The sequence below is a fragment of the Heterodontus francisci genome, chromosome 23, assembly GCF_036365525.1.
Source record: "Heterodontus francisci isolate sHetFra1 chromosome 23, sHetFra1.hap1, whole genome shotgun sequence".
Classification (NCBI taxonomy): Eukaryota; Metazoa; Chordata; class Chondrichthyes; order Heterodontiformes; family Heterodontidae; genus Heterodontus; species Heterodontus francisci.
In genome coordinates, this window is record NC_090393.1 from 28012219 (window position 1) to 28025622 (window position 13404).

Genomic DNA, 13404 nt, shown 5'->3' on the forward strand with positions numbered 1-13404 from the left:
GTAACACCATAGCAAACTTACTAATGTAGTTGAATAGCCTGTGTCATGGAGAAACCACAGTAGTTGACAGTGGCACTTCATGATTTCCCTAGCAGAAAGTCCAATTCATATCAATGTCAAGTTTCCTCTGCTTGAACAAATTCTTAAACTGAAAAATTATGATGGGTAAACATGAAGTCAAGTCGCTGTAGGTTTTCCCAGGATCAAAAACAGATTCCCAGAATCAAAACTGAAAATTCAGATTCGAAGCTCTCCTCTAGTTTGGGCATTCATTCACCTCTCCCTCCAGGTCATCATTTTGATTCAGAGTTGGTGCCATCTAGAAGGTTCAAAATCTGCGACAATAAAGTTAATGACCTTGACTTCATTATACCCATAAATAATTACTAAGGACTGCCCATCTTCAATGAAACATGGGCTGTAAACTGCTTAGGGACCTCTGGAGGCCATTAAAGGCACTGTAGAAATGTAAGTCTTTCTTCTTTTTATTGTAATGCTTTCTATCTCGAAATCAAAAACATAGGATTTGTGAGGAGTTCCACAATTTAGACACCCAATTTTAAATTATTCTTCAGAACATTTCAGACAAATGCTTCATTTTTCAAACTGTAGAAATTCTTATTGCACAATTGGGCTGCAGCAAAATTTGTAAAAGCTTACCTCTTCCATGTTAGCTTCTCTTCCATATGTGATATTATTTTTTATTGACGTTGCAAACAATGTAGGTTCCTGACTGACAATCGAAATCTTCTGCCGGAACCACTGTGGATCCAAGCTTTGTAGATCGCATCCTCCTGATCAAGCAATACAGATCAAGTTATTCAAAATACCAACAATCTAAATCTCCGAAATTACTGTATTAGAATAGTGGATATTAAACTCATGAGGACTACAGCGGTATTTTAAAAAAATCTTCCAATTTTCTCCTGAAGAAGCTGTTTCACGCTGTGGTTCCCCTCAAGTACCTTGCCCAAGATATTTAATTTTTAAGTGCAAGCCTCAACAGTGAATGTTGGGAGGCAATTTGATCATTAAGGGTATCATCGTTGAGCCCCTGACGGTTCTTGCTTGATGTTGACACTTACTTTACTGCTTCATTAAATAGCAATCAGGAGCAGGAAGTTTAGCTGATTTTGCTCTCTCTAGCGAGCTGAGGGGAAAAGAGGCCAAGTGTAGTACTTCAGCTGCCAGTCCAATTGAGTTCCACTAATACAACACAAAATGGAAATTGAATCTGGGATATTCCTAGCCTGCATGGCTCAGGTCCACAAATTCCCACTGAACTATAGGGAGAGTTAAAAGTATCACTTACACATGCCAAAAACATGCTCTATTTTATGCAGAAATACTTAAGTTCTGATCAAAGGCTATTGACCAATGTTAATCCTGTTTCTCCACAAATGCTGCCCGCTCCATACTTGCAGCATTTTCTGTTTTCACTCAAGTAAATGTTATTTTTACTATATTGCAGTAGAGGTTCTACCTTGGGCGCAATCAGTGATCCAGGTGTAAATTTGAGAAGTGTTTTTTACCCTTGAGTTATTGTTCACTAATTTGCATAACGACACAAACAAAATCTGCCATGAACCAGCACAATTGGGCAGTTTTAAAACACAAGTTTAAAAAAAAATTCGCTTTAGAAATATTCTTTTATATAGTTAAGAGTGATAATTGGTGCAGTTTGATTAATATAGCTGAAAATGGATTTATCACAAAAATGAAGCATTTTAAAAAATCACAGCATGAATCCACCATTTGAGTGTAACTGGAATTTAAATTACTGAAATTACATTTTTGAAAATACAGAACTGTTTGCTAGTTATACTGGGGTGTAGTCATCAGTTTCTTAGTAAATTTTAAAAATGTTACACTCTAAAGCTTTTAAAATATTCCTATTTGCGTCCCTGTGCCCAAAAGAACTAGATTACTGTTTCGTGTCTCCTTGAAGTGGAATGAGCCCTATTAGCAGAAACTCCCAATAGTGATTAAATTTGATCTAGGGGTGTGGCCAGGTTTGTGGGCAACGTCAACTTTTAGCACGATGTTTTCTTAAACTAGACCGAAAGATTGTGGAAACTTGATTTACGTCGAACGTAATTTGCGCATAAAATTCAGTGATCTTTTGCACCAGTTACACTGATCTGGGGCGAATTGTGCTGGGAAAAACCAGCACGTCTGAGCAGTACTATCCCTATGTACCTATAAAGTGATCTTGATTGTCTGCCATAATGAGGGAAAGTTCACTCTAGGTCATCGAAACGGGAGGATAATTTTCAGCTCAGTGCTGACTGAAGACCTAATCGAAACCAGCCTAGCAATTGAAAGAAATTCATCAAAAATCAAAAGTGCACCCCAAGTCCCTATCCCAATCTGAAGAGCATGTGGAACTTTCATTGATGTGTGCTTAAGACCCAATACCAAGTTGTAATTTAAGAATCCTGTTGTATTTGCAGGCAATTGCAAGTGCAGAAGCAAGAGGTTAACTAAATTATAAATATATCAAAATTCACTTTATGATTAAGGGATAGAAAATAGATGCAATATTATGAAAGTAGGAATATGTTCTGAATCACCAGCTTTAAATCACAATAAAAGTTTGAAAGAAAGTGACCCAAACTTTCTCCCAAAGCCAATACTTGACATTCTCAATAAAAAGCCAGGTGTGTGACCACATGTCCACCATCTCCACCCAAATTGTGCTTTGGCCAACTGGATCATTGATTGTGTCCAAAGTAGGGTGCCTAATATGTAGAATTCTTACTGATTTTCCCTCTTTTTTTCATTTGACAATCATATGTAAAGGGTTTGGAATTATGCAAGAATGGAAACTTGTTTATTAAAACGTGATGCAATGTAACAGTGAAAATTAAATGACTTGCTTATGGGTGGCAATACTTCAGATTTTAAATATGACCAACAGAAACCTCATAATTGTAAAGTGCAGTTAGAAAAGGCAGAGTACTGCAGATTGTTTTAATAATCCCCCCGAATGTGAGAAACTGTGTTTTTTCCAACTTGAACCAGAAATACCACTGCCACACTGAAAGAACTGAAGTGAACATTAAATAAAGTAGTGCTGCAACTCTGGGTGTTATGTTGTTAGACTGACTGGGGAATTAAGGTTATGCAACATAGGAAGGGGCTCTGGAGTACAGTGCACTTAAAATCAAAACAGCCGCAAACACAAAGAGATGTTTTCAATAAAACCTAGTCAGTATTGTTAGCTTTACATTCTCAGCTCCTCTTGGTTCCATAAATTTAAGTGAGATCATGTGTGAGTGGGCACAAGGGAGAAACTGGAGAAAGAAGTTGTGCATTTGACAATGAAATATCAACCAAATGATACTGGGATAGGTACTGTGCAAAGAAAGATATTGCCCCACAAACAATGCACTGAAGTTTACAAACAAGGTGACTAATTTATTTCACAGGTCTCCTCATCTGCTGCTGGCACGACAATCGCCCTGTTAGCCCGTTAAAAACACTGAGCTGGTCCAGTCACTTGCCGTACTTGTGCTGTGATGCAAGAATCATAAGGCTCGAGGCTAAATTGGAGCATAGTTTTGGAAAAGAATACTCTAGCATCATGCTGCTCACAAGATGGTAGACTCAATTCTTACAAGAAGGAAAACTTAATATATGAAAGCAAATTGCTGCAAGGAACTTACGCACCTTAATTTTCTTTGGCTTTTATTATGCAATCTACACCAGTCAATAATTATTACTCTTATGCATATATTGGCCCAGGATTTTCTGGAGATTCACATCATTGCACTGGTGTATCTACATCATGGGGTTTAAGATTTAAGATGCAAAAGTCTCAGGAAATTTCAGTTGTTACTTCCACCACTCTAATTTCCTGAGATTTTGTGCTGCCCCACTGTTTCCCTCGCCAGAACAGTTGAACAGCTGATTATAATTGTCCCACCCATGAAAATTACTGGAGATAACTAGCTTGCTGAATTACTCCACGGTGATCACCTCCGTCACTTAGTTGCAGAATGACTCTGGTGAGCAGAGTATATTTAGTATAGCAACAGGAACCTTACATTTGTGCAAAATGTGGACATATTATGAATAAGATCTCTGGGATTATTCTTAATCCAGTGATAATATTAGAAGTAAGTAAGGTACTGAGCATTTGCAAATTATATTAATATTTGTAAACACATAGAGTTATCTGTACAAGATAGATTTTATTACATTTGCAGTTTATCTTGCACTAACTGATATGGATTGAGTTTTGTGAAATGTGTTAATTTTTTCAATCTACTGCAGCAAGTGAAGCATCAAATTTGACGAAGTCGTAGTGCACAAACAGAAAATGGAAATCAAATTTGTATTTGTCTGTTTGTGTATTTCAACATGGAATACAAACTGAATGAGTGGCAACTTTGTTTCTTAATAGCAGGGAGACCCTTCATTCTCTAAAACAGGGACAGACTTCTGGGGAACAATGGTCTCCACCTCACTAAAGCATGGTTTTCCAACATACAGCCTGCTAAAGGTTTTCATCTGGCCCGCCTAGGATGAGAAATTTCCGCTGGAAATCCGCCATTGGCTTCTTCTGGCCCGCCAAATCTTTGTGACTGACAATGGCTGCAGCTCCTTTTCTGATATGGCGGAGATGCCTAACTGCACATGTCCTCCTTTACCAAAATGGCAGATGCCCTTCAATACCCAATGTCCTTGCTCCTTTAATAAGACAGCGTCACTTGGGCTGAGCTGCATGTCTGCCGGTGCTTCCCGCCCGAACTCCATTCCCAGTGCAGCCTTCCCAGCCTTGAGCTTAGGCCCCAGGCCCAGCACTGGCTCTACCTGTGTATGGAGCCGTCCTGGTCCTCAGGCCCCAGGCTCTTCAGCTCTGCCTCAGTCATTGAGGAAGAGTCGCCTGAACAGGCAGCAAGGCCCAGGCCCTGGAAGCAGAGTGCTGGGGTAACCCGAAGTAGGTGGGAGGAACACAGCGCAAAAGGGGGAACAAGGGCACACGACATAGACGGCGAGCGATCAAGATTACTCCTGACAGATGAATATCTATCCGGAACACACTGCATTGCTACATCTATCGTGCAGGCAGACATTGTCTACTTCTGCAAGCAAAAACAATGCCAGGTATCTCACTAAATCCGTGTTCAACATAGTGACGAGAAAGTAAGTTAATAAATTAGTCATCTCATTTAAAACTTGTTCACAAAATGCACATTGATTAATTGTAAAATAAATTTTTAATACCTTTATATTTTCGAAATTTGCTCACCAGCCCCTTTATAGGAAAAAAATTGTAATGGGGCCCCTCACTCGAAAAAGTTGCTCTAAAGAAACAAGCCTACAGCCATGCCACTTCTGATTCACCTCTAAGCTCACTGCAGCATATTTTAATTAAACAAATTTTGGTGCAAATTAGTTACTAGCTGATCAGGGTGTACAATGGTCTAACTTATGGCTTTCTTTACCAATTTCATTGCTGCATGAAATCAATCAATCTTGTTTTTTGGCTTAAGAACTGTAAAGCTCGAACGATTCTGGTGGGTAACTGCACTATTTAAACCTGAAGACCCTTAGCAAGAATTTCAACCGTGGAGAACATTTAGATATTCCATTACACTGTACTGCAAGTATTCAACATGCTTCATCATTAAAAAATGACATTAGATTCAAACTGATTTTTAATAGGTTTATGACAAAAACGTATATAGTTGAATAATTTTCATTTTCCTGATAAGCAATATTAAAGAAATATCATACCAAGTAATATTCTTCCAGAATCTGGGTCATAGAACCTCTCTATTAGGTTGACGATGGTTGATTTTCCTCCACCTGACGGACCAACTAATGCGACCATGTTACCTGGTTCAACCGCAAATGTCATTTCCTACAAAGAGAATGTTTCTGATCACTAGTTAGAATGATGTGAGTCATTATGCACAGCTGCCAAATTCTTAGTCACCTGCAACAAGCATGACAAAGGAATTGATCCAGTATACTCATCAGATGTTCACACAAATATAGTAGCCCCTCAGTATAACCTTCCAATACACGATGCACATGTGGCTATATAATTAATAGAACACACTTTTAAGACCAGTCGCACAGATTGTGTTATTGGGGTATGTTTCACTTGCCACGACATTGCGTATGCCATGCACACAAGAACTACAGCATTTGTTAGTGATTAAGTAACCTGGAGGTTTCTTCTAGCAACAGAAACCTAGAGATCAGAGTTCAAATCAAACAACAGTAAATCTTGAAACTGATTTCAATTAATCTAGCAATCAGTAGACTGACCCTAGAAAGTTACCATGAAAACTGCCAGCTTGTGATAAAACCCAACTGGTTCACTAATGTCCTTCAGGGAGGTGAAGTTGCCCGACTGGTCTAGATGTGGTTCCAGTCCCACACAACATGGTTGACTCTTGGTACCATACGGACAGTTAGAGATAGGCAATAAATACTGGCTTGCAGAGTCAACCATATCCCAAGGACAAATCAAAAAAAACTTGATCTAAAAAAAGGGTTGAGATTATCACTCCTTGCATTCTAATTTTCCCCTCAAAATTTTAAACAGTCACTCTCAACCAAAAGCTGTCAAAATGAAACAAGTGGACTACTTAATCTCTCCCCTTTTGGCCATTTAGCAGAAGACGTGTCCTGCATTTACAGACCCTCAGCACACAGCAAAAACTCTGAATGCATGGTACATGTATATATTAAGTGCCAGCCAACACTGGCACAAACACAATGGCTCATATATTAACTCAGACCAAGGAAGACTAGGGTTGGGGGAGGAGGTAGGAGGGGAAAAAAAGATGATTTTCAGATGAGAAACCAAGTAAGGCAGTAACCCAGAATTTAACGGCACGACGACGACAACCTATATTTGCATAGTGCCTTTAATGTAATAAAACATCCCAAGGCACTTCACAGGAGCATAAAACAAAATATGACACCGAGACACAAAGGAGATATTAGGAACATAGGAAGATAGGAACAGGAGTAGGCCATCCAGCCCCTCGAGCCTGTCCCGCCATTCAATGAGATCATGGCTGATCCGCGGCCTAACTCCATATATCTGCCTTTGGCCCATATCCCTTAATATCTTTGCTTAACAAAAATCTATTTATCTCAGATTTAAAATTAACAACTGTTCCAGCTTCAACTGCTGTTTGTGGGAGTGAGTTCCAAACCTCTACCACGCTTTGCGTGAAGAAGTGCTTCCTAACATCTCTCCTGGACAGTCTGGTCCTAATTTTTAGACGATCCCCCTAGTTTTAGAATCTCCAACCAGTGGAAATAGTTTATCTTTATCTAGCCTGTCTTTACCTGATAATATTTTGAAGACTTTGATCAGATCCCCCCTTAACTTTTAAATTCTAGCGAAAACAGCCTAATTTGTGTAATCTCGCCTCGTAACTTAACCCCTGTAGTCCAGGTATCATTCTTGTAAACCGACGTTGCACTCCCTCCAAGGCCAATATATCTTTCCTAAGGTGTGGTGCCCAGAACTGCTCACAGAACTCCAAGTGGGGTCTAACCAGGGTTTTGTACAGCTGCAGCATAACCTCTGTGTCTTTATACTACAATCCTCTAGATATAAAGGTTAGCATTCCATTGTTTTTATTTCAGATTTCCAGCATCCACAGTATTTTGCTTTTATTTTGGTGTTCAATTCACTGCCACTTCTCGTCCTGGAATGCGTACCTTGAAGAAGCTCTGCTCTTGTCTCCGACAGGATTTTCGTTTGTCTCTTTTACCCTGTTCACCTCCATTGCTTTCTATTTCCCTCCAGTGTTGGATAAAGTGTCTACCAAAACTCGTTTTCACAGCCACATCTCCTTCCTCAGTGACTGTCTTCACCTCCGACTTATTCCACGTGGATTCCAACTGCAGTTTCACCCATCATGTTTTGAATCCACCCAGGATTACAGGTATTTCTGAGAAATACAACGTTCCTTGGACTGCTACTCTCACCGCATTCTGCGATCCACACTCAGTGCTATGCGTCGCCACATGTACACACTGGACCTCTCTCTCCAGCAGCACCAACTCACCTTATCTCAAAGCTGTTCTACTCCGCAGTTTCATTTCATCCTTCGTCTCATCTGACGCATTAACAAAAAACTTTTTTTCTTCCTTTCAGGTGTCAAGGAACGCAAGCTCCAGCAGCTGATGGGGACTAATGCCCCTCCAGATCCTTCTTCCCCTTCACTTCCCTCTGACACCACCCCTTCTGATCTGACCCCTTGCCATGTATTTACTATACCCCCTGACCTCCCCCTCTCTGACGCTGGACGTTCTGTACCCAGCAAAGGACTCAGTTTTATCCCCTTACACCCCCACCTCAATGAATTTCGCACTCGGCATGACGTTGAGCTCTTCCATCACCTCCGGGCTCACTTCTTTGACCAGGACTTCTCCCCCCAATCAGTAGACCCATTTATCCGCCTCCAGCATTCTCCCTCCCCCCTGGCCTTTCACCCGCTCTTGAGCTTTTCATTGAAAACTGTCAGCGAGACATTGGTCATCTCAATTTCTCTGCCCCTCCTCCCTTACTCACTCTAAACTGTCCCCCTCTGAACTTGAGGCACTCCGTTCTCTCAGGTCTAACCCCGACATGGTCATCAAACCTGCAGACAAGGGTGGTGCTGTTGTTGTATGGCGTACCGACCTCTACCTTGCAGAGGCTCAGCCAAATTTCAGGCACTTCTTCCTACCTCCCTCTGGACCATGACCCCACCACCGAACATCAAGCTACTGTCCACAGGACTGTCACTGACCTCATCTCCTCAAAAGATCTTCCCTCTACAGCTTCCAACCTCATAGTCCCACAACCCCGGACAGCCCGCTTCTACCTCCTTCCCAAAATCCACAAACAGGACGGTCCCGGCAGACCCATTGTGTCAGCCTGCTCCACAGCTTATTTCTTCCTATCTTGACTCTATCTTTTCTCCCATCGTCCAGTCTCTTCCCACCTACATCCGTGACTCTTCTGACGCCCTACGTCATTTTGACAATTTCCAGTTTCCTGACCCCAAAAGCCTCCTCTTCACGATGGACGTCCAATCTCTCGACACCTCCATCCCCCACCAGGACAGTTTGAGGGCTCTCTCCTTCTTCCTTGAACAGAGGCCCAACCAGTCCCCATCCACCACCACCCTCCTCCACCTGGCTGAACCTGTTCTCACATTGAACAACTTCTCCTTCAACTCCACGCACTTCCTTCAAGTAAAAGGTGTTGCTATGGGTACCCATATGGGTACTAGTTATGTCTGTCTTTTTGTGGGATATGTCGAACATTCCTTGTTTCAGTCCTATTCAGGCCCCTTCCCCAACTCTTTTTCAGGTACATTGATGACTGTAGCGGTGCAGTTTCCTGCTCCCACCCCGAACTGGAAAACTTTATCAACTTTGCTTCTAATTTCCACCCTTCTCTTACCTTTACATGGTCCATCTCCGACACTTCCCTTTCCTTCCTCGACTTCTCTATCTCCATCTCTGGGGATAGGCTGTCTACTAATATCCATTATAAGCCCACCAACTCCCACAGCCACCTCGACTACACTTCTTCACACCCTGCCTCCTGTAAGGACTCCATTCCATTCTCCCAGTTTCTCTGACTCCAACGCATCTGCTCTGATGATGCTACCTTCCATGACAGCGCTTCTGATATGTCTTCCTTTTTCCTCAACCGAGGATTCCCCCCCCCACTGTGGTTGACAGGGCCCTCAACCGTGTCCGGCCCATTTCCCACACCTCTACCCTCACCCCTTCCCCTCCCTCCCAGAACCGCGACAGGGTTCCCCTTGTCCTCACTTTCCACCCCATCAGCCTCCATATCCAAAGGGTCATCCTCCGCCATTTCTGCCATCTCCAGCAATGATGCCACTACCAAACGCATCTTCCCTTCCCTTCCCCTGTCAGCATTCCGAAGGGATCATTCCCTCCATGACACCCTGGTCCACTCCTCCATTACCCCCACCACCTCGTCCTCTTCCCATGGCACCTTCCCCTGCAATCGCAGGAGGTGTAATACCTGCCCATTTACCTCCTCTCTCCTCACTATCCCAGGCCCCAAACACTCCTTTCAGATGAAGCAGCAATTTACTTGTACTTCTTTCAACGTAGTATACTGTATTCGCTGCTCACAATGTGGTCTCCTCTACATTGGGGAGACCAAACGCAGACTGGATGACCGCTTTGCGGAATACCACCGCTCAGTCTGCAAGCAGGACCCTGAGCTTCCGGTTGCTTGCCATTTCAACACTCCCCCCTGCTCTCATGCTCACATCTCTGTCCTGGGATTGCTGCAGTGTTCCGGTGAACATCAACGCAAGCTCGAGGAACAGCATCACATTTACCGATTAGGCACACTACAGCCTGCCGGACTGAACATTGAGTTCAATAATTTCAGAACATGATGGGCCCCCCATTTTACTTTGATTTTTAGTTATTTTTTTCTTTTTCTTCCTTTAAATTTTTTTTTGTGTTTATTTTATTTTATTTCATCTTAGTTTGTTCAGTTTGCTTACCCATTGTTTTTTTTCATGTTTGTACTTGCGACTGTTCAATTTTCAGTCTGTTAATACCCTATCTGTACTAATGCTTTGTCTTTCAACACACCATTAACATATTGTTTGCCTTTGCTCCATGACCTTCTGGTCAGCTACTCTGTGACCTTGTCCTAGCTACACCTTCTCCTTTGCTATCTCTTGCCCCACGCCCCCCGATTTATTTGCTTATAACCTTTCACATTTCTAACATTTACCAGTTCTGAAGAAGGGTCACTGACCTGAAAACATTAACTCTGCTTCTCTCTTCACAGATGCTGGCAGACCTGCTGAATATTTCCTGCATTCTTGTTTTTATTAGCATTCCATTAGCCTTTTTGATTATTTTCTGCACTTGCTCGTGGCATTTTAAAGATCTATGCACCTGAACCCCCAGTCTCTTTGGACATCCACTGTACTTAACACCCTTTCTCATTTAGAAAGTACCCTGCTCTATCTTTTTTTGGTCGAAATGGATAATCTCACACTTGCCCACATTGAAATCCATCTGCCACAGTTTAGCCCACTCACCTAGTCAGTCAATATCTCTGCAATTTTATGCTATCATCTAGACTGTCTACAATGCCGCCTAACTTTGTATCATCAGCAAATTTGGATATATGACTTACTATGCCATCATCCAAGTCGTTAATGAATAATGCGAATAATTGAGGCCCCAATACAGATCCCTGCAGGACACCACTAGTCACATCCTGTCAATTGGAGTACTTACTCATTATCCCCACTCTCTGTCACCTACCACTCAACCAACTTCCTAACCATGTCAATAATTTGCCCTCAACTCCTTGGGCTTCTACCTTAGTCAAAAGTCTCTTATGTGGGACTTTATCAAATGATTTCTGGAAGTCCATATAAATAACATCCATAGACATTCCCCTGTCCACTACCTTAGTCACCTCTTCAAAAAATTCAATGAGATTTATCAGGCATGACCTTCCCGTCATGAATCCATGCTGGCTGTCCCTGATTAACTGAAATTTTTCTAGGTGTTCAGTCACCCTATCCTTGATTATAGACTCCAGCAACTTGCCCACCACAGATGTCAGACTAACTGGTCTGTAATTAATTTGGTTCCCCCTTTCACCCTTCTTGAAAAGTGGAGTGACATGTGCAACTTTCCAATCCAGAGGGACCACTCCTGAATCTTGGGAACTCTGAAAGACTATAGTTAGGGCATCTACAATGTGCTCCCATACTTCCTTTAACACCCTCGGATGGAAACCGTCAGGTCTTGGGGATTTCTCACTCTTTAGTTCCATTAATTTCCTTGTTACTGATGTTTTACTTATGTTAATTGTATTAAGTCCCTGTCCCCTATCGGCTACCAATTTTTTCGGGACTTCTGGCAAGTTATCCTCCTTTTCAACTGTAAATACTGAGGCAAAGTAATTGTTCAACATGTCTGCCATTTCCCCATTATCAATGACGATATCTCCATTTTCAGCTTTTAGTGGGCCTACGTTGCTCTTGACCACCCACTTTCCCTTTAAGTAACTATAAAATTTCTTCTTATTGATTTTGATGTCCCTTGCAAGTTTTCTTTCATAATCTCTTTTAGTAGCTCTTATAAGCTGCTTTGTGACCCTTTGCTGGTCTTTGTATTGATCCCATTTGGCCAGATCTGTGCTGCGTTTTGCATTTCTGTAAGCCATTTCTCTTTGTTTTATGCTATCCCTAATCTCTTCAGTTGTCCATGGCTGTTTTTTCTGTGAAGTGGAGCTTTTTCCTCTCAGGGGTATATCTTTTTCTTTCTTTTGGGCCTCCTTATCTCGAGAGACAATGGATACGCGCCTGGAGGTGGTCAGTGGTTTGTGAAGCAGCGCCTGGAGTGGCTATAAAGGCCAATTCTGGAGTGACAGGCTCTTCCACAGGTGCTGCAGAGAAATTTGTTTGTTGGGGCTGTTGCACAGTTGGCTCTCCCCTTGCGCCTCTGTCTTTTTTCCTGCCAACTACTAAGTCTCTTCGACTCGCCACAATTTAGCCCTGTCTTTATGGCTGCCCGCCAGCTCTGGCGAATGCTGGCAACTGACTCCCACGACTTGTGATCAATGTCACACGATTTCATGTCGCGTTTGCAGACGTCTTTATAACGGAGACATGGACGGCCGGTGGGTCTGATACCAGTGGCGAGCTCGCTGTACAATGTGTCTTTGGGGATCCTGCCATCTTCCATGCGGCTCACATGGCCAAGCCATCTCAAGCGCCGCTGACTCAGTAGTGTGTATAAGCTGGGGGTGTTGGCCGCTTCAAGGACTTCTGTGTTGGAGATATAGTCCGGCCACCTGATGCCAAGTATTCTCCGAAGGCAGTGAAGATGGAATGAATTGAGACGTCGCTCTTGGCTGGCATACGTTGTCCAGGCCTCGCTGCCGTAGAGCAAGGTACTGAGGACACAGGCCTGATACACTCGGACTTTTGTGTTCCGTGTCAGTGCGCCATTTTCCCACACTCTCTTGGCCAGTCTGGACATAGCAGTGGAAGCCTTACCCATGCGCTTGTTGATTTCTGCATCTAGAGACAGGTTACTGGTGATAGTTGAGCCTAGGTAGGTGAACTCTTGAACCACTTCCAGAGCGTGGTCGCCAATATTGATGGATGGAGCATTTCTGACATCCTGCCCCATGATGTTCGTTTTCTTGAGGCTGATGGTTAGGCCAAATTCATTGCAGGCAGACGCAAACCTGTCGATGAGACTCTGCAGGCATTCTTCAGTGTGAGATGTTAAAGCAGGGGTATATACTCGCTCTGTATGTCATTAAATGTTTCTTGAAGTATTCTCCACTGTTCTTCAGTCGTTTGACCCATTAACAGATCTAACCAGTTTACCGTGGACAGTCTC

At 42.6% G+C, this 13404-nt stretch overlaps 1 protein-coding gene across 8 annotated transcripts in view; it reads right to left on the reverse strand.

Moving 5' to 3' along the window:
* Positions 1 to 13404, reverse strand: part of LOC137382665 (uncharacterized) — a 231890-nt gene that overhangs the window by 94253 nt on the left and 124233 nt on the right. For all 8 annotated transcript variants that reach the window (XM_068054903.1, XM_068054900.1, XM_068054902.1 and 5 more), the window contains 2 exons: positions 5746 to 5872; positions 661 to 794 (listed from right to left, as the gene is read on the reverse strand). In XM_068054903.1, the coding sequence (XP_067911004.1) occupies positions 661 to 794; positions 5746 to 5872 (261 nt within the window). The remainder of the gene's footprint in view (positions 1 to 660; positions 795 to 5745; positions 5873 to 13404) is intronic.